General features: G+C 40.1%; 1 protein-coding gene across 1 annotated transcript in view; it reads left to right on the top strand.

Moving 5' to 3' along the window:
- Positions 1-22,715, top strand: part of tfap2d (transcription factor AP-2 delta (activating enhancer binding protein 2 delta)) — a 116,567-nt gene that overhangs the window by 2,150 nt on the left and 91,702 nt on the right. Inside the window, exon 3 of the mRNA XM_060820707.1 lies at positions 1,557-1,617. Coding sequence (XP_060676690.1) covers positions 1,557-1,617 — 61 coding nt within the window. The remainder of the gene's footprint in view (positions 1-1,556; positions 1,618-22,715) is intronic.

Raw genomic sequence — 22,715 nt, 5'->3', positions numbered from 1 at the left:
TCCCCCCCTCTCGTTTACCAAGGATAGGACGGTAAATGAAATAGCAGAGTGTCAGGGCCGAGAACAGAATTATGGCCTCATTACAGAGAAGTTCTCAAATTAGGTCTCAGAAAATCTTAATTCAATGCAACGCACTCTGCTGAACTAAACCCCCTTTATGGTCTTTTTCCTCTGCCCAGCACGTCTGGTGCTCAATTTTATACTTGTACATTTTTGGTTCTTTTCCTTCACACAAAGCGTGGTGTTTTTTTTAAAGAAAGGATTAGGGCATTTGCAAGCGAGAAACAATAAGAAAATGAAATGCGCGGGTGCACCGTAGTTTATCCAATTTTCGACTTCATGTCACCCACCTATTTACTTATGCAATGTAATCTGACCAGACTAGTTATTTTCTTGTGTTCTTTGGGCATGTGTGTGCAAGAAAAATAAAGGATCGAATGAAACACTCAATGAAAGCGAGATATGTTTGTGATTCGACTAAGATTTTGGTCTTCGGGTTAATTCTGTGTTTATTAAAAACTCCATTCGGCTCCTCTCGTCCTAGTCCAGCGGCAGAAAACGTTTGTTTCCAGCTTTTAGGTCTGCTTCCTCGCCAATTTGTGCTAAACTCAAATTGACTGGAGACTGCTTAAACAGCTGAACAGATGCATACGTTCTTTAGCCAGTAGATACATCTTTGAGCTCCCTAAAAAGATTTGCTATGCTCAACAAAAGAAACTGTCACACCTTTTCCTCGTCACAAGTTTAATTTATGCTTGATCTAGGATTTTTTTTATATATTGATTCTATAATCACTTTAACCCCAGAACATAAGAGAAAGGGCTGCAAGTTTCTAAAGGTTTACAAGAGCGCGTCAATGGGACTAAAAGGAGGGAAAAGGGAACAAGGCCAATTCGAGCGATCTTTAGTATGGGACACCTCTCCCTCAAATCTTTTCAAACTTCTCCATGGGTAAAGAGCTTTATATTTTTGGTAGAGAAAATAGAAATTCGTGCGTAAACATAATAAAACTGTTTATCGTTAATATGTAAATATAATATGGGACAAGTAATTCCAGTGAAAATAGAGTAGTTAAATTAGTTCAAGTTTCCATGGATTTATGTATTTGAGTGTGATCTGACTGCCAACATCCCGAAACTCATTGTACCTTGAGCAACCCAGGATTATTTAATAGAACTAAAAATCATTCTTTTGGCCCAAAGATACATTACATATTCTAAAATATTTTTTAAAAATGTGAAGACATAATGCAGGAATGCAATTCAAACACGTTTGCTGTATGGTTTTCATACCAGGAATCATACCAATATTTTACCAGGAATCTTTCCCGATAATGGGATATTTCAATAATTATCTTAAAACCAGCTGTTTGAGAATGAAAACAAAAGGAGTTTTTGTTGCAAGTTCGAACAGAAAAGGATAAGCTTGTTAAAATCGTTTCTGGGTTGGGGTCAGCGTGAACACTGTCAGATTTTTTTTAAACAATGTGATGACAGGATGTTCATTTTGTTTTAAATTCAATCTTCCTTATCTCGCATTTGTCTTTTGATTCACAGAACACAGTGGAGGCGCAATGTGGGTTAGTTTTAAACGGTCAAGGCGGAGTAATACGGAGAGGTAAATCATTTGTCTCTTTTTTTGGTTCTTGACACCACGGCGATGTCATAAAACCCATTCAGAAGTGAACCGGCCTTCACGTGTATACAGAGCGCATTGCCTTGTATCAGCCTCGGAACACTGTAACAAGGGGTAGAGGGATCAACAAAACATGTAGAGTGCGGGGTGAGATCTTGATCAATTATAATTCGCGTTTGCCTTGCTCTCAGAAATTAAAGCGGAACCAATAATATTATAAAGCTAAAAATCCGATCAGGCATCATTTGAATAATAACCGGAGAATATTAAACAGTTTGATAAGTGGCTTTCTTTTGCCTTTTGTCTGCACACGCATGTGCTTTGCTTTCAAGTCAACCCGCCTCATATTGAATACTTTTGTAATTCAGTTGGGAACATCATTGGCATCACCTGATGCGAGTGCATGTCTTCAAATAACTGCAAATGGGAAATAGCACATGGCTCTACTTTAATGAAAAGACCCAAACATATCGGTCAGTGAGGAGCAAACGGTCTAAAACAGAGTTGGTTGCTACTGCGTAGCTACTAATTGGCCTTCATTTTCCGCCATTGTGAGACATCAGAAAATGGTATCGATATATTCAGATACCAATGATCAAAAACAAAAGTTATTCAGAATACATTAGAGGTACTGGTCAGAATTGTGGGTAGGTGAATTCCCCCTCCCCACCCCCGGATCTGAGCATGTCCTGTAAAGAAATCAATTTCCCAAAGTGACACCAGATTGGAGACGTATCAAATCTTAACCGCGTTCTGGACAGAAATGGTGGTCCTGCCTGACCGCCGCCGCCGCTTTAGTGTGGAGAGTCATTCAGTTAAAAACAAGACAAATTCTTAGGAAAATAAATTCAGTTTCATTTAACTTATTCATTTAAACAGAGATTTTAAACAAATCCAGAATCACAAGACAATTTAATTGATCTATTTTTGAAAGGAAAAGCAGATTTTCCCAGATTGTACAAGCACCTATGTTCCTCTTTGAGCGGTGAAATAAACGAGTTTATACTTCCTCGTTGCAAACCCCATGTATTGAATAAAACCAGAGAGCCGCAGTGCTTAAAAATGTCGTGAAATATGCGCCCAGGACAGCCAAATTCTGCGCCTTGTGAAACTTGCAATTTTAATTTAATATTGAATCTTTGACACTTTGCCTATAGTGGAATTTTATAAAATGCTGATCAGAGGAGGGATCTTGACGTCATGTTCAACACATTTGAATCTAAAAATAATTTCTTGTTTTCAAATTAGCCTGCTGAAAATGATAGAACTTTGTGTTTAAAGGAATAATATTACACATATACCTTTTAATGTAGAATAAAATGTAAGTTAAATATTAAGCTCTAAACAACGTGTAAAATAATTCTAATCGATTCGAACTGTTATTGATCCGACCAATAATAAGTATTTAGTTCCACATACTTTTAAACAACGACTTTTCATAGCAAATAACGTTTGCAATCAATTCGTGAGATTGAAATGCGTTATGTGCAGATTAAATGCCATGATTCCCAAAGTCAGTCATGTTAGCTACATTGCACGCCAACCTTTGGATTATTGTCAGGATGTGTTCAGAAATATGGGTAGAATAAAACACCGTCAGTTAGTGCTCAAAACAGGCCCCATCGCTATAACCCTTCCTAACCACAGGCACCTTTCCAGTGAGAATGACTTGTTTGCCAGTGCTTCGTATTTTTATTGAAAATTGTGAAATCATCCCATTCTCAGTGTATCAAAGTAGCCAGAGGGACGCACGATCAATTTTTTTCTTTATGTTCCCGATCAGAAAGTGTGAATGCACAGCGCTGATCAATTCTAAGCGTCCTTCACTGATATGCGCGTTACCCTGGTGCTTTCTTAGTTTAAACATCACATGCTGTATTTCAAAATAGGCCATCAAACCGTTTTAGTATTTCCACGAGGACTTTTCATGACCAGGAAGTTAATGGTCAACCTTAGTAGTTTTGTTCGCTAGCAAATAGACTAATCTTTTCGCCTGCTTTCTTTGGGCTATTGGACTATCTTACCTGACAATAAAGAATAATCACTCCTGAAAGGTCAGCAAGTCTGGCTGCTATTTAGCTTTAATTCCGAAAAGTTGCTTTAAAGAAAGGGAGGATGCAAATAATGTCAAGCATCAATGCCAAGAATCGTGAACTCCCTTTGGAGTTGCCTTTCTGAGAGTGGGGAATGTGATTCTGTTTGAAGCACCTGTACACTCTGGCGCCCCAGAGCACAATCGGTATTCTTTCTATCCACAAAGACAGCTTTCTGAGACCTGAAATCACATAGGTGTCTTGCTGATGCCATAATTCCCAAGACTGTGTTTCTTTGGGGTCATGTGACTGTAATGTGTGAAATGTTGGAAGTCCACTCTGTAATCAGAAAGAGGCAGGATGCAGTTTGTACTCACTAGGAAGTGTAGGGAAGCTGTGATCTTGCAAAGAGAGAAGTCATACCTGAGTAAAACTACCTAAACTCAACCTATCAATGTTTGAAATACATTGGACTTAGTGCATAATGTTAATCTCGTGAGAAACATTGAGATTTTTAAAAACACATAGTCAAATCTTTAATTTTATCTAGAATGGGTATTTCCAATCCAACATTCACAAAAATAAGTGGGAGACTGCATGATTCTTGTTCCTCAAAGAACTGGCATGACCATTATTCACTACCACTTACACAATTTATTGTCTGCCAGAGGTGTTATCTTTTATGAGATCTTAAACAAAGATTCTGTGTAATTCTAAGGTGGATTTTAAGGTTCCCATGAAGCTATACAAGACCAAAGGATTCCTCAAGGATGCACAAGCAATATTCTCCCATAACCAACATTATAGGAACAGATTATTTAGACATTAGATTACTGTCAGATGTAGATCCATGCTTTGTGCAAATTGTCTGTCATGTTTCTGTCATTACAACAATGGTTACAAAATACTTGCTTGAGATCTTGAACCAGAACAGGTGTTATATAAAGTCATGTTCTATCTTTACTTCCCACCAAAAATATTAGAATCACTTTTAAGAAGTGTTGGAGTATTTGCCAGCGATACTTTTGAAAGAATAGCTGTACTTCTTGTCAAGTATATGTGCAAGAATTATGAAGGGTGTTAACCCAGTAACTGACCTAAAATTAAATAATCACGGAAGAAAGGTTGTTGGTACCTTCTGATTACTGATTAAGGTTGTGTGGTACATGAGAAAGAAGAAGGTATTAGTGAAAAATACAAAAGGCATCCAAATCCTTTTTTCATCCATCTTTACTTCTTGAACACATGACAACGTTGTCTTTGACTTGGACTCAGTTCTTTGAGGCTGAGGAATGTTGTAATATATTCTAAACTTTCTCATACCTTTAAAATACAACAAATTTCCAATGCAAGTTAAGCTATTGCAAAACCAAACATGTGCCCAGATGATTTTCCATCATCTCTTGTAGTAGCTGGGCATGTAGGAGGCTCATGCATGACATTTATGACAAAACTATGATGTGGATCGGGGTGAAAAAGGAGAAATAGCCACAGAAAAAAAGGGGTCCAGTCTAAATTATGTTGATGCTCTAAATAAACCTAGGTTAACTTCGGTTACATTAAATATTCCTCTATAGGACAAATGTATACATTCCACATGAAAAAGAATGTGAGGAAGTCATTATCCTGTTTAAAATTTCCAGACAAGGTAGAATCCAAAACATGGGCTTTCTAATTATTTGGATTATAGATGTTGTTTTAACTAACAACAAGTATATCCAGGTCTAAGGCATCCAGCTGTCTGAAAAAAATGTATTGTTTCTGTCATCATTATATTGAATACAGTAGAATAGGAAATTAAACATGTGCATTATTACATTAAGATAAATTGGAACCTTTTCCACAAGATACTATCTTACTTTTGTTCACTGACATTTAGACACCTGTCCTCAGTTATTATATCCAGAATTAGTACATAAAACATAGGTTTAAAAAAACAATAATTTCTCTCTCCTAGCAGGTATCTTGAGTTGGTTTAACTGAAGTAATATTGAATTGCTTTTTCTCTGAGTTTCTTTTACTTGAGTTGTTACCTTTCTGCAATGTAATTTTGAAAATAAACTTCTACACTTATTCCAAATCTATATTTTAAAAGTAAAGACTCGGTATTATTGTGGTATTGCACTGAAGCTGAAATCCCTCTGCTATCACTTTCAGTTAATGGTGTGCAGTGTTTAGCCTGCAGCTCCACTCTCCCAACCATCAGAACCAATAATCTTTACATTGCATAGTGCCCCAGTATCGATAGCTTCTCTTGCCTGGGGCATCTGCTTTGATATGTTAATATTTTTGAGTACCAAATTCAGTAGAGATCATATTAATGTTGTTCATACGGACTGGTGCTTCACTTAGATGAATATTCAGATCTCCTGTTTTCAAAAGAAAACCATCGCCTATTTACTGAAGTCGCATCCTTTCTGATCACCCTTGGTACTAACAATTCATCTCAACTTTCTAATACCCTAACTGATCAGGCTTAAGTTAGGATCTTTAATTAAGAAAGGTGCTTTTGTTTTAAATTACAGAAATGAAACTTGACAGCAGATGCAATTCGAAAGGATATTGCTGTTGTGCAGCTATAAGAGATGTTAGGTGGTCTATACTCCAACATCTTTGCTATAAGGGTAACAAAGCGACATTTGGTCCATGTCGTTTTTTTGAAATCTTGATGGCAAACTCCTAAAAAAGCTCCTGATTCGTCTTGTGATCATTCAGGCTTGCCGCCCCAGGCAAATTCAGCAGCTTAAACACTACTATAGCCCCTGGGCCATGCAAAAAGGACCAGACTGCCGGCAATAGCACTTTTCGATTGCTCTTGGCAACATAAAATACAAACTACTTTGAATCAAAACATTTTTGGAATTAATATGAGTTGAACCCCGCTTGCTACTCTACACTTTATGAGGCTGGTTTGTGAAATCACTCCAAGCATGAATTTTATGCCTAGTCATGGAACAATGCCAAATCAAATCTAAATTCAGACTCATGTCACTTATAATCTAAGAATATTCATGAAACTCAAAGTATTTATTGTACTTATTCCTGTTTTTATTCCTGTCTGATAAAGGAACACAGATCTGATTTGATTTACAAAGTTTAATTCAGTTTTAAAAACAAATATTCAGAATGTCTTGCTTGTTTTCAATTTTAATGTTGCAATGTCCAATTTTTAAAATATTGTAGTATAGATTTTAGAAATCATATGTGTTATTGGTTACAGTGTGTTGTTTTATTCTATAAACTAGTTAAGATGAATGGATGTGAATTTGCCTCATGTTCATGCATTGTCTGACCGAAATTGTCTTCCCAATATTTGACAGAGGACACACAATTCAAGGAGCTTTCCCATTTATTCAAAAATAGAAGAATTTAACAGCAAAGAAAACAAATCTAATGATTTGATTTGGTGATTATTTAATAGTAGTATGTTTTCATATGCTTTGGATATTTTGATTATAAAAAAAATTCTCTACCTTATTTTCTACTCTCATTGCATATTACAGAATTTTAAAAGAATCTCAATTCCGAGAATTGCGTCAGGATATGACTTGAATATTTTCTTAAAATATATATGAATTCTTGATTTAAATGTCCCAACAATACAATGCAAACGTAAAATTTTCTGATACCTGTTTGAATTCAAAGATAATGGGAGATTTATTCATATTAGTGTTAATTAAACATTTCAGAAGCTTGTTTTCTTCACTGAACTTTCAATTCAACATATTGATTAACACATAGGATCTAGGTTTCACTTTTAAGATAATAAAGTGTAAAAAGCATTCAAAGTGAAACAATAAACAACAACTTTGCAATAAATTAACTGGATGTCACTTATACAAAGGCATCATACTATAGCTTCACGTGTTAGACAGGAAGAGTGCATTCCAAGAATGAAGGAAAATGTTAGGAGTTATATTGTGATCAACAGAAGTGCCACCACCTCAATTCCATTCAAAGAAAAAGAATAATACTTATTTTAGTCATTTATGCAGGTACGTTAATGTAGACCACATTTTTAAATAGTGAATGTGATTTTCATGACCTTATACCTGAGAGGCACTTTGTATCAATAGGTTTGTGTGCACACATCCCTGTCAAGATTAGTACTCATGGAGACTTTTATTCTGTAATTAAGATAATTGCACTGCATTGAAAATACATGAGATGAAGCATTTTTAAAAAACTACAATATTTTAAAGCATTTATGAGATAATGTATTAATAATGCATGAATACTGAGCCTAATAACCTGAGTGGGGGGGAAAAACATCCAAAAATAAAATTAGAATTATCAGGTAGACTGCCTATGTATAATAAATATTGGAACCTATAAGAGAGACTAGAATTAGTTAAGAGTAATTAAATATCTAATACTAAATCAGTTTCATTAGTTTAAAATGGAAGTTGTAATGGAATATATTAAAATATAAAGTGTTTTCTGCCATCTTAGTTTCGAATATTAGAATTCTTTATTTGCATGGCAATAGTTTTACATAGAATGTAATTCTTTCCCAAGTAATATTTTCCCTCATTAGCACAAATTGTTTGAGTCAACTTAATATAATCTGGTGCATTTATCTTGTTCCTTGTGGAAGTATTAGATATTTCTGAATATTGTGAATTAATTTATAAAGATGCAATTGTTGTCCTTTTTCAATTGACATATTTTTGTAAACAAAAATGTGCATTTGTTTAATACAACACACTTAAGATTTCTCTTCCTGATGTCTTTAAACAATATTAAAATTACACTGTAAAGATACGACTGCTTGTCATTGGAAATGAAACCACAAATGTGAACCCTTAGATATTGTCATAGCTTTGCTCAAAATAATAGACATTCATTTTGTTCATTTCTTTCTATGTCTGTGACAAATAAAAGTCCAAGAGAACGTCCCCTCAGTTTTTAAAACAATTAGTAAAACCATTGTTCCTTTATATTGTTATTTCTATGTGATGCTGTGTTGCCATGGTCCATGAAATGACAGTATGCCGTAAAAAAAGCTCTGCATTGTGTTTTGGATTTTTTGGTGGGGAGGGATTTCTGTTACATAGCTGTCATAGCTTAACAGGAACTGTCTTTTCCCCAGTGAATTTCATTGAAAATAGCACATTGTTAAAGGGAAACATGAGAAAGTGAATTCACTTTTTATGTGTTATGACAGCAATTTAATATATATAATTTTACAAATACATATATTTGGAATTTTGTTCTTCAGGGAAAGGGTTTCTTCATTGTAAACTGATAGTACTTTTCAGAGGTGGGTGATAGTGCAAAATTATATTGCTCTAACATGCAACAGCTTTGGGATTCAATGGTGCAATTTGTTAACAATCTGCTCCTTTGTCTTTAAGTCTCTTGAGTTCAATCCCAAGCAAGGCTGAATTCAACAGGAACAAAACTCTGTTTTATCATCACTATAGGTCAGATATAAAGTGAAGCTTGGCTTAAAAAAGAGCAATAGAAGTAGTCTGCACAATCCATCTAGTCTGTCTTACTTTTTAATTTGTTCATCTGCCTCAACTACATTTCTCCAACTATTCCTTGAATCCTTCGATTTCCAGAAAGGCCAAAAATCTGACTATTCAATCCTTAAACATATTCAATGCTGGAACGTTCATGACTCTTTGAGGTTGAGAATTCTAAAGATTCATAATCAAATGAATAAAGAGATATTCCTCACCTCAGTCCTAAATGATTGATGCCTTACCTTGAGGCTGTGACTCTAGGTTCTAGATTTCTCCATCAGGGGAGACAATCTTTCACTTATTAACATGTGAAAATCTTATATATGTCAATAAATGCACCTTGCATTCTCCTAAACTCCAGAGAGGAAAGGCACAATTTACTCAATCTCTCATGAAGGACAATCCATTCAATGCAAGAACCAATCAAGTTTACATGCACTGCACTGTCTCCAAGGTATTGTCTGTCCTTCCTGAAATAATGGAGACCAAAACTACATATCAGACTGTAGGTGTGGTCTTTCCAGAGCCCCTAGTTTTGTCATAGTCTTATTCCAGTCCCTGATTGATGTCAAGCTGCAGCATACAATTGTCTTTCTCAATAAGAGAGGTCGCAATAATTGTTATTGTGAGGAAGAATCAACATCAGTCATTTGAAACTCCTCTTGGTGAGAGGCATTTAAAAAAAATATTTTCAGCATGGAGCAGTCAAACTTCAATTGAAACATAGTTTGCTGGAAAATGAAGGAACCAATTACCAAGACTTTTTTGAGTAAAAGCATGAGGCATTTTATTTACTACTAGCCCCAGTACTTGCACACACAAACACAGGTAACAAGTTTAAAAGGGAGAGTATCTGGTCCAGACAGAGAAAAGTAAGGTTATGTAGATTAGCAGTCATGAGAATCTTTGAGGTGATATATTTTAAGATGGAGGTCACAGTTGATTAATTGTTGACTTTACTCTGTAACAGTGGCAGAATTTGTGGATACCTTGCAATCTTAATAGAAGATTGTTTTCCCAAGCTGTTTTGTTGTACAGGTGCTGTTTTCTGAGATTCTGAAAGAATGAGGAAGGGAAAGAGAAAGATTTCCACCTCCTGTTATCACAAATTAAAATTTCCTTCTTTCTATTCTGCTGCTCAAAAGCAACTGTTAAAATTAGTTCAGTGTGTTTTCTAGAGTCTAGCTCCATTATCTTTCTAAGTTCACTCACTAGCAGACGTGCCATTCATAGGATGCTGCCTAACCTGCTGTGCCTTTCCAGTACTCCACTATCAACTGTCTTGATACTGACTTGTTCTTGAGTCCCAATATCTCTCACTCCAAGTTGTACTTACAGCTGACTATGCTCTACACCACCTCCCCCAAATTCCCAATGTTGAACTTTATTGTTCTCTATCGCTGGAGACCACATCAAGGACTCCAACCTCCTCCGGCCACTCATTTCTCTTGGTGGCTATTGGCTAGGATGATAATTTGGCAAGCTGAACTGAGAAAGCAAAGGTGAGAAAGAGGTCTTCTAGTAAAGTTCCCTACTAGCTATTGCAAGGGTAATGATGGGTTAAAGATATGGATTCATAGAAGTGTGTTTGGGACATAGGTATTTATGTACATAGGTTTGTAACAGTCAAGACCCTGACTTTGTTGCATAATGAGAAAGTTTCAATGAAGAGAATGTTAATCACAAGAGTGTTTCTGTAAAAGGAAATAACTACAGTGGCAAACATCACAAAAGACAATTGTCTAACATTTCATAATTGTGCATAGTAAAGATTATTTTTAATAAGTGAGTTCTCAGTATTTGAATTCAGAGGGGACCAGCAAAGAATTTTCCGTATTCATTTCAGTAAATAAACAATGGGATGAATTTTACCAAAAAATCCATAATGTGTCAATTTCGCAGCATTTCACAGAGACTTTGCCTCCATAAGTTCTACTGAGTATCTCACATAATTCTCCACTACTCACCTCACTATGAAAGTACCAGACCTCTACGGCACCAGTTCATGCCAGCTTGACATTTCCAGCAGCAGACGTATTCACTGCCACCAGGGCCTTCCAGTACCCCTCCCATTGGTTTCATACTTAAATACCAACGATATTCCAGGTCAATTGCTTCAAGCCAGGAACTGCCATTCACAGCTATAGCTTGGGAAACATTATTTCAGAGATGGCAAGTAGAAGACAAGTTGGTATTGCAGGTTGCTCACAGGAACCTAGAGATGCTGGTGGATGGGATGATAGAGAGTAGAGCTGTGACCTTTTCTCAGTATGGTCATTAGAGACTACGGCAACAGGCCGGTCTGAAGTTTCTGTCTGGGTCAGTGCAATATCCAGAGTATGGAGGAACCCTCAACAGGGCAGAAATAAAAGTTTCATGATCGTTTTGGTCTAAACAGGTCTAATGCCAACATCTCTCAGCTACTTCACATTCATTCTAATTCTGCTACTAGATTCATCTGCAACAAAGCCTTTTGCTCTGCTACAGTCACACTTTCCTGCAGCATCTTCTCTTGATCGCTTTCACCCACCCAACACTGGTAATTCTGCATGCCCTCTGTGCTGTCCTTGGGACACCTCACCAACTTGCTCCCACTGGCATCAGCACTAACAGAAGATTCTTGACCGAGTGGGAGGAGTTGAGCCCAGTGCTCGCTCATCTGCTCCCATCAGCTTTCTTTTTCTTTCTTTCCTTAATTTTATTTTTGCCATTTTTTTCTTTGTTTTCTTTTCCATAAAGCCTGGAGAGTACTGGATGAAGGAGGAGGCCTTTCGTAGCTGCAGCGGCAATGCCAGGAAGAGCCAGACAAGGCTCCACCCCAGCTTGGTGTCCTATAAAATCTAAAAAACAGAGATGTACTTCTGAGGCTCAATAAGTCTCTGGTCAGACCACATTTGGTGTGTGTGCACAGTTTTGGGTGCCATATCTCAGGAAGAGTGTACTGGCCCTGGATCATGTTCAGAGGAACCCCACAAGAATGGTCCCAGGAATGAAAAGCTTAACATATGAGGAACGTTTGAGGAGTCCAGGTTTATACTCCATGGAGTTTAGAAGGAATGGGGGGATCTAATTGAAAAGTACAGAATACTGAATGGTCTGGACAGAGTAGATGTTGGGAAGATGTGTCCATTGGTAGGAGAGGCTAGGTCCTAAGGGTCTTCGAGTGAAGGGAAGACCTTTTAGAATGCAATAAGGAGAAACTTCTTCATCCAGGAGTGATGAATCTATGGAATTTATTGTTAAAGAAGGCTCTGGAGGCCAGGTCATTGAGTATATTTAAGATTGAGATAGATAAGTTCTTGAGTATCAGGAGGATCAAGAATTACAGGGAGAAAATGGGAGAACGGGGTTGAGAAACTTATCAGCCATGATTGAATGGCAGAGCAGATTCGATGGGTTGAATGGCCTAATTTCTGCTCCTATTTCTGACGGTTTTATGGTCTTTCAGCAAGTGAGGAGCAGGTTCCGGGTTGACTCCCCTGGCAAGGAATCTCAGGCTGGGCTGAGGCTCCAGATCCGCGGCTAGGCCCAGCACCTGAAGGAGTGGAAGCATCAGGAAAGGGACAGGGGTCAGATCGGTGGCAGCATCGGGAGGAACATTAGATAGTGAATAAGAGGCTTCTCCCAGCCAGCGGCCTAGTGTGGCAGTTTCTTGGTGTGACAGTCTTGTACCGGTGTGGCGGCCATGCGTTGATCTTCTTCAGTGGAGGTTTCTGACCCAGTATTCCAACCACCCATCATGGCGATCTCAACCCAGGAATGGCAGTCTGGCCTGGCTACATCTTTAGGGTATTCCATCGTACCTTAATCAGCTTTCGCCAGGAGCCATTAAATGAACTGTGATGAACTTTCTCTTCATTTTACTTTTGTTTATATTAAGTATGACTTCTGTTGTTAATATTGGCGACTTAGAAAACTTTTCACTGTATTTTTCATGTAAAAGTACAAATGATAATAAACTTCTATTCTGCATTCCAGCCACTTTCATCCCTCTCAAGCCGTCCCTTTGCCTCATGACTGGAGAAAGCAACTCACAATCAGGCAAAAGGAGTCAAGATGGGTGATGGGGTGGCTGACATTCATCTTCTCCCTCCCTATGAGGAGAGAATTCTTATCTTAGTGGGAGGAGGGCATGGAGACTCATGCGGTGATGCTGAGAGTTCCTTGTCCCTGCAGCCAAGTTAGATAATTTGTCAAGAATGACGTTGCTTTCCCATTACAAACACTGTGAACATATTCAAAACAATAAGAGAGCTTCTTTAAATATATAAAAATAGGGAAAGAAAGGTTAAAGTGGACATAGCCCTTGAGAAAATGAATCTGGGGAGATGGTTTTGGGGAACAAGAAAATGGCAGAGGAGTAAAATACTTAATTTGCATCAGTCTTTATAGTAGACGATACTTCAAACATTCTATTAATAATGAAGAATAATGGGAGAAATTAAGTGTCATTACAGTCACTAACGAAGTGATATGAGACAAACTAACAAGGCTAAAGGCATGTGAGGCAGCTGGACATGATGGCTTGCATTCCAGGATTCTAAAGGCAGTAGCTACTGAGATAATGGATGCTTTGTGATTTTTTAAAAAAATCATTGGATTCTGAAGAAGTACCAGAGGATTAGAAAACTGCCAATTTGATTGTCCCGATTCAAGAAGACAAGGAGGCAAAAAATGCGTAAATATATGCTCATTAGTCTAACATCTATTGCTCAAAAATGTTGGCATCAATTATCATGGAAGTAAAGCAGAACATTTGTAAAATCACAACCCTGATTACAATCAAGCAGAGTAAGCATGGCTTCATGAAAGGGAAATTGCATCTCAATAATTTGACAGAGCTTTTAAAGGAAGCCTTAACCAGAATGGAAAGAGAGGAACGTATAGATGGTTGCGGTTAGACTTCCAGAAGGTGTTTGACAAGGTATGTCACACAAGGTTAAATCATAAGGTAAGAGTCCAGGGTGTTGGAAGTAGCACAGTTGATTCTGCTATAACGTGAATTTCTTTGGCATGAATTGGCTATAACGCGACTGAAGAATTTAGACCATTATTTGTAGAACACAAACTTTCCTTAGCTGTATTAGTTATAATGCAATTCCAGCCCCATTAGTTTAAATGGTGCTGCTATTGTGCGATTTTCTTATAATGTGGTGTCGCCTGGGAACAGAACTATTTGTGTTATATCAGGACCACCTGTTTAAGAGCATGGATAGAGAATTGGCTCATGGGCAAGAAGCAGCGAGTGGGTGCAAAGAATTCTTTTTCACTCTGGCAACCTGTAACCAATGAGGTTCCACAGGGATCAGTGCTAGGACTGCAACTGTTCACAGTATATATTACTGACTTGGAGGAATGGATTGTCACCAAATTTGCAAGCAACACAAAACTAGGGTGGAAAGACAGGTTGTGAGAGGAATGCAATCAGTGTACAAAGGGATATTGATAAGTAAGTGGCTAAAAGGTTGTCAAAAGGAGTATAATGTGAGAAAGCGTAAAGTTGTTCACTTTGGAAGGAAGACAGAAGAACAGTATTTAAATCATTTGGACAGAAACTAAAGAAAGCTTCAATACAATGGGACTTGGGGGTACTTGTGTACAAAATACAGAAAGCTAGCACACAGGGTGCAGCAAGCAATCAGGAAGGCTATTGGAAGGTTGGCCCTTATTTCAAGGGGATTGGAGTATAAGAGTAGGGAAGCCCTACTGCAATAGTACAAGGTGCTAGTGAGATCATGTCTGGAGTACTGTGAGGAATTTTGGTCCCCATACTTGAGGAAATATATCATTTCATTGGAGGCAGTTCATAGAAGATGCACAAAGATGATTTCTAATATGGAGGAATCATCTTATGAGCAAAGATAATGGCTGGGATTCTATTGACTTGAGTTTAGAAGAATGAAAGATATCTCATTGAAACATGTAGGATTCTTGAAGGACTTAACAGGGCAAATTCTGAGAGCATGTTTCTTCACATGGGAGACTCTAGGATCTCAGGGTAGGGTCTCAGAATAACGGGGCTGCCAAATTAAGATTGAGATGACAAGGAATTTCTTCTCTGAAGTTTGTGAATCATTGGAACTCCTTACCATGGGGGCTGTGGGTTAGAGGTTTTCATTTATATTTAAGGCTGAGATAGATTCTTCATTAGTAGGAGGAACAAGGATTATGTGGAAAACACAGGAAAGTGGATGTGAGGAATATTGGATCAGCCAGGATCCTATTGAATGGTACAACAGGCTCAAGGTGCCGAAAGCCCCTACTCATCTTCCTATTTCATATAGGTCTTGGCGTCTTATGCCTGAACTTGGAGCATTCTTTTGCAACTTATTCTCGCACATGTCTTCTGCAGGTGTGTCCTGAACAGGCCAGCCCTTCAAAATATCATCTTCCCCTCCACTTGAGAAAAACAAGCTGCAGATCACTTAGATGACCCTTGGGATGAAGGGCTTGTCATGTGTAGAGTGGTTGAGGACTCTGGGTCTGTACTGAATGGAGTTTAGAAGGATGAGGGGTTATCAGATTGGAATTTACAGAATATTGAGAGGCCTGGAAAGAGTGGATGTGGAAAAGATATTTCCATTCATAGGAGAGACTAGGATCCGAGGGCATAGCCTCAGAGTGAAGGGACAACCATTTAATTAGATGAAGAAGAATTTCTGCAGCCAGAGAATGTGTGGAACTCATTCCTTGCCGCAGAGGATTGTGGAGGCCAAGTCATTGTGTGCATTTAAAATGAAGATACGTTCTTGATTAGTAAGAGGATCAAGGGTTAGGGGGAGAAGGCAGGATAACGGGAAACATTTCCATTCTAATTGAGAAACATGTCAGCCAGGATTGAATGATGCAGCAGACTTGATGGGCTGAATGGCCTATTTCTGCTCCTATGTCTTATGGTCTTATAGAGAAAGCACTGGCAAGGTTAACTCCTGCATATTCACCAGCTCAGGTACTGCCACCTTGATGGGTACTTGACTAAAGTAGGTCAGGAGCATATTCTGTTGAGCAGATTGTTGACACTGCAGATGGCTGAGGAAGAAACATCCCAGGTCGCTGGAATTTGAGGGCTGCCAGAAGCCTGGCACCTGCTCAGCCTGAGGCAGGAGGGAACCCTGTGGTATCGTCTGTTAATAATTTCATTCAAGTTCACAGGCAGAAACAGGCACAACAGGAAGGTTTGCCTGAGACACTCAGGAAAACGACTGGAAGATTGGAAGAGACCATCAGTGCTATCAGTACCACACAGTCTCTGGTATGCAAGTGCCTGGCTGCCTCAATATCTGCTGGATATATTCAAACGCCTGTGTAATATCATTCCAGCAATTGGTGCTCTGCAAAGTGACAGGAGGTGAAGGGATCTTAACCTCATTCTGGATGTCCCTTCCTTACAAGGAAATAGGGTGCCAGTGGACAACCAGATGGAGGAACCAGGTTCTCCAGAAGTCTCTTCTCAGGACACCCAAGAGGTGACAGGCACTCCACCTTGTCTGTTATCCCTAACCTTGAAGACCCTGACCTGAAACATGGCAGGGAAAGGATAAAGAAAGCCTTCTGACGGTACGTTTATAGCATGTGTGAAACTTCATTCTAAATCATTTGTAATTTTATGTTCACTTTTCATCATCTGCTGTGTGGACAACTGCTATTTTAGATGCAGTTAAAAGAATGATCTTTGCTGCAATAGGCGAAGGTGTTGAATTGCAGAAATGCTGGACATCATGACATGATGATCTGACCACCACATCTAAGTGGGTAATGGCCCCACTGCTCCTTTCTAATCTGTATGGCATTCCACTGAAGACACTGTAGCTCTCCATTGTGTTTGTCATGTCCTGAGGATCTGCTGATGGTTGAAGCTGGTCTTGGGCTTTCACATGCATGTCCTCCTCATCCATTCCTGTGGAGACTCTATAGTAGCTACAGAGAAAATAACAGCTTCTACTTGTTGATCCATTGGGGGCAGTTCCAATGAGAGCCAATGCAGCAATATCAGAAACAAAGCAGCTGCTCAGTAATATGTTCATTCAGCAGTCACAGCACAAACAAATAACATTTGAACACTATCCTCTAAACTTTGCATCCAAAATGGCAGCACAGTAGGACACTTCAGCTGCAGCTCATTTGCTCTGTCCTTTCCTATCCTTTTTTATCTCTTTTTTCTCTCTTTTGTCTTTCTTTCCTTCTCTCTTCTCAGCTTTGGAATTCCAGCCTCAGAGTTCCTGGCCTCAGAATTCTTGCCCTTGAAACTCCCAGCCTCAGCACAGACTCGATGAGGTGTCCTCTCAGCCTGGTGTGGCAGCCTCTTGGTCCGGCATGGTGGTCTCTTGGCCCAGCATAACAATCGGCTGGACCATCATGGCGTCCTCTCAGCCCAGTGTGGCAATCTCCCAGAGGTGGTGGTCTTTTGGCAGTTGACTTCCGGTCTTGAGGTGACACCAGAGTGATCTCCCCAGCCTCATGAAGCCTGAGGTGAAGCCTGGTGTAGTCTGAAGTCAAGGCCCATTGCAGACTGGAAGGTAGGTACCAACATGGACTAGGTTGGAAGACCATTGTTCTGACCCTTTTTTTCTCCATTTTATAATTTATTTGTAAACCTGCAATGCTGGACTTTTTAACTTCTCTATTCTTCCAAGAACTGTAACTGAAAAATTGGCATCTGAGGACCTACGTACCTAAGATGGTATCATAAGGAGCAACATGTAAACTTTTCACTGTCTCGTTTGAGCACATGTGACAATAAAGCTAATTCTAATTCTAATGGAGGTCTCTGAGAATGAGGACAGTGGAATGTCTCTACATGAGTCCTGCACATCGTTAACCTGTCTTCACACATGTACATTCGGATATCATACATGGGGCAGGAAGAATGAGAACTTCTCTCCCATTCCAATTCCTGCACTACCTAAGAAACGCACCATCATATGTAGAATTATAGTGTGGGCATTTTATCTTTTGAGATGTGGTGAGCAGATCCTATGTAGTCTATGAAACCATGTATGGGTGATTTGGTCGATTGTAATTGAGGTGAACCTTTACAGTTCACCTGACATTACTTATCCTTCAGTCATAGCAGGATTAATTTGCAAAGTTGAATAATATGGTGAACAGTGCTCATTGCCAAGCATTTTAGTAAACACAGAAGGTCAATGCATAAGCTCCAGATATTGTGTGATCATAGTTGTCTGTGTATTGTATGAGGTCTGTTTAATGCTATTGCCTTTTAAAGGGGTTCACTTTGCAAAAAAGTAGAGCTCATCCCTCAGAGAAAAAGAACACTGACTCTGCATACTTCTGTTGCTAAGGCAGCCATTTTCCATTTTGGGGACCCATTTGCGTTTTGGATGAGGTTGGAATGAAACACAGTTGTGAGTTGCAAGCTCAGCCTCTCAATCCCGTGACTTCCCTTTACATCCCATGCTATATCATCTCCCATAATTATATGGGGATTCATTCATAGTTATTATCTCATATGCATCTTATCATTCTGCTTCTAATCCCACAACTGACTCCCCAGTATCCTCACAGGGCCCCTGATAACCTGCTTTGACTTTAAGTGAACAGACCCCAGTTCATGCCCACGCCCCCAACCAACTAGGAAAGGGATCCCCAGCTGGTGACTGATGGGTGAGTAGACCCCTAATTGATTTCTATGCCGCTCCCGATTGACTTATTGCTACTCCCTGGACTGGTTGGATTGGTCCTGCAGGACTGACTGTGGCCCACTTCTTGAATTATAGTAATATGGGCCCCTGACTCTTTTTTGGCCCAAGTACATGTATGAACATATCCAAGCCCCTGGATTAATGTCTGATTATGTCCTTGACTTATTGTGCTGGTTCCTCCTTGACCTGAATAAGATTTATCCTCCTTAGACTTTGAGATGTTGCCTCTTTGTTGAAGTACATGTGGTGCGTTTGCCACACGAGCTGCTGACACATGTTGTTAATGTCACATTGACATAGTGCCATACAGCAACATGTCCTCTTTGACATATCATTGCTGACAAGCATGACAAGCTGACTGACTTTGTGTCTGTGCTAACAAGGAAGGCATCACAGCGTATAATTTCTGAAGGAGGTATCAAAGTACAAAAAGAAAAGGCAAGTCAGAGATGTGTGCATTGAAAGGATTTAAAGTGAGTGAGCGCTAAGATAGCAAGCTAAGATCACTGTGATGCTTCAATCCATGAAAGAGGTGTCTCACAAAGAGACCTGGAAGCATCATTACAATGCAGTAAACTCCAAAGTGCATTATTGATGTAGATAACCTCAGTCAAAATAGATTGGAGAGATGCCATGATGTCATACTGAGGCTTGTGTGTGCCCTATGCTCACCTCTGAAGATGGAGGCAAAATATACTGCAGATGCTGGAATCCAAGGTAGACAAGCAGGAGGCTGGAAAAACACAGCATGCATCAGGAGGTGGAGAAGTTGATGTTTCAGGTGTAACACTTCTTCAGGATCATGAAGGTGGTTGTTGTCCATGGAGCATGACCAGAGATTAGATTAGACTTACAGTGTGGAAACAGGCCCTTCGGCCCAACAAGTCCACACCGACCCGCCAAAGCGCAACCCACCCATACCCCTACATTTACCCCTTACCTAACACTACGGGCAATTTAGCTTGGCCAATTCACCTGACCCGCACATCTTTGGACTGTGGGAGGAAACCGGAGCACCCAGAGGAAACCCACGCAGACACGGGGAGAACGTGCAAACTCCACACAGTCAGTCGCCTGAGTTGGGAATTGAACCCGGGTCTACAGGCGCTGTGAGGCAGCAGTGCTAACCACTGTGCCACCGTGCCGCCCACGATGTTGGGAATTGCTGGCTGAAATAATACCTGGAGGAAGAAGCAACGAGTTGGAGTTACTGTAGTCACTCTGCCTTTTGTGTTAGGGAATTGGCACCATCCAATTTCCTGCTGTCTCATGGCACAAAAACAAACTGTATTTAGTGAAGCAAGATTGGATACTCAGGTGATGTAAATGGTTGCAAATAGGACTCTCGCTACTCAGTAGGAAGACTCTCATTGTTCAAAACTTGCTTGGAAAATCGGACATTTTTCTTGACATTGAGGATCTAATTTTTCACATCTCAACCATATTTTCCCAACTGACCTTCCACTGTCTACATTGCTCGGGAGCTGGTAAAATTCTGCACACTTAAACAGGTGCACTTCATGTGGTCAGTCTAAACAGCCCAATGAAATGAAGGCTCGCAAGCATTGATGTAAATGTCATTTGTCTATTTTCAAACCTGCTTTAAGGAGTAATTTGTAATCCATGAAATGAAACAGGCAAATACTTCAAAGTCAAAGAGTGTGGTGCTGGAAAAGCACAGTTGGTAAAGCAGCATCTGAGGAGCAGGAGAATTGATGTTTCAAGCATAAGCTCTTCATCAGGAATGGGTGGGAAAAGTGGTCTAAGAGGGCTGAGAAATAAATGGGAGGGGGTGGGCTCAGGGAAAGTAGCTGGGAATGCAGCAGGTAGATGAAGGTAAAGGTGAAGGTAATAGGTTGGAGAGGGGCATGGAGTGGATAAGTGGAAAGGAAGATGGACAGGTATGTGAGTTCAAATGGGCAGTGCCGCATTGGAAAATTGGATCCGGAATAAGGTGGGGGGAGGGGAAATGGGATACTGGTGAAATCTGCATTGATCCTGTAGGCATACTTCCTACAGGTATCAGATGGCTAGAGACTGGTGGGAGGATGCCCAAGTTTTCCATGTCCTTTGCAGAGTGGGAGGGGGAGTTAAGTGCTCAGCACAAGGTGGTGGGGTTGTATAGTTCACATGTCCCAGAGATGTTCTCTGAAACATTCCGCAAGTTGGCATCCTGCCTCTCCAATTTAGAGGAGACCACATGGAGAGTAATGGACACAGTAGATGACTGGATGTAGGTTTGCTCGCTGAGTTGGAAGGTTCATTTTCAGATATTTCATCACCATACTGGTAACGTCTTCAGTGAGCCTCTGGACAAAGCACTGGTTTCTATTTATGTGTTTGGGTTTCTTTAGGTTGGTGATGCCATTTCCTGTAGTGATGTTTTTCCTGTGGTGATGTCATTTCCTGTTGTTTTTCTCAGGGGTTGGTAAATGGGATCCAAGTCAATGTGTTTGCTGATAGAGTTCTGGTTGGGATGCCATGCCTCTAGGAACTCTGGTGCATGTCTCTGTTTGGCTTGTCTTAGGATGGATGTGTTGTCCCAGTTGAAGTGGTGGCCTTCCTAATCCATATGTAAGGATACTAGTGAGAATGGGTCATGTCTTTTTGTGGCTAGTAACAAACCAGTTGGACTATAACCTGGTGTGTGATTTTTAAGGATACATGAACATCAACTAGACACAAAAACACATGACCCACTCTTATTGGTATCCTTACATACGGATGAGGAAAGACACCACTTCGACTGGGACAACACATCCATCCTAGGACAAACCAAACAGAGATATGCACGAGAATTCCTCGAAGCATGGCATTCCAACCAGAACTCTATCAACACACACCTTGATTTGGATCCCATTTACCACCCTCTGAGAAAAAGAACAGGAAATGGCATTGCCACAGGAAATGATGTCACCACAGAAAATGACATCACCAACCCAAGGAAACCCAAACACATAAATAGAAAGCAGGCCACACCACCAGTGCTTTATTTGGAGGCTCACTGAAGACATTATCTAGTATGGTAACTAAATGTCTGAAAACAAACCTTCCAGCTCAGCAAGCAAACCCACACCCAGATCCTCAACCTGAGCTACAAATCTACTCAAAACTCACTAACAGTAGATGTCATGTGTGGAAGTACAGATAAATCTCTGTTGGATGTGGAAAGATCCTTTGGGGTCTTGGATGGAGGTGAGGGGGGAAGATGTGGGTGCAGGTTTTGCCCTTCTTGTGGTGGCAGGAGAAGGTACTGGGAGCGGAGGATGGGTTCGTACTGGACATGGACATAACAAGGGAGTTACAGAGAGAATGGTCTCTCCAGAATGCAGATAGGGGAGGGGAGGGGAATATATTCCTGGTAGTGGGGTCTCTTTGTATGTGGCAGAAATGGCGGAGGATGATGCGATGTATTCGGAGGTTGGTGGAGTGGAAGGTGAGGACCGGCGGGTTCTATCCTTGTTACAGTTGGAGGATGGGGTTCAAGGGCGGATTTATGGGAAGTGGATGAAATGTGCTGGAGGGCATTATCAACCATGTGGGAGGGGCAATTGCAGTCTTTGAAGAAGGAGGCCATCTGGAATGTTCTATGGTGGAATTGGTCCTCCTGGGAGCAGATGCGGTGGAGGTGGAGGGTTTGGGAATACGGGATAGCATTTTTACAGGGGAGTGGGGGGGAGGAGATGTAGTCCAGGTAGCTGTGGGAGTCGGTGGGTTTGAAGAAGATGTCTGTGCTGAGTTGGTCTCTGGAAATGAGATGGAGAGATCCAGGAAGGAGAGGGAGGTGTCCGAGATGGTCCAGGTGAATTTGAGGTCAGGGTGAAAGTGTTTATGAAGTTGAGGGACTGTTCAACCTCCTCGTGGGGAATGGTGTCAGTGTAGCTGTAGTAGGTGGACTGTTCCACGTACCTGAT

The sequence above is a fragment of the Hemiscyllium ocellatum genome, chromosome 3 (genome assembly GCF_020745735.1).
Source record: "Hemiscyllium ocellatum isolate sHemOce1 chromosome 3, sHemOce1.pat.X.cur, whole genome shotgun sequence".
Lineage (NCBI taxonomy): Eukaryota > Metazoa > Chordata > Chondrichthyes > Orectolobiformes > Hemiscylliidae > Hemiscyllium > Hemiscyllium ocellatum.
The sequence above is the reverse complement of the archived record's forward strand: the minus strand, read 5'-3'. Positions and strand labels throughout refer to the sequence as shown.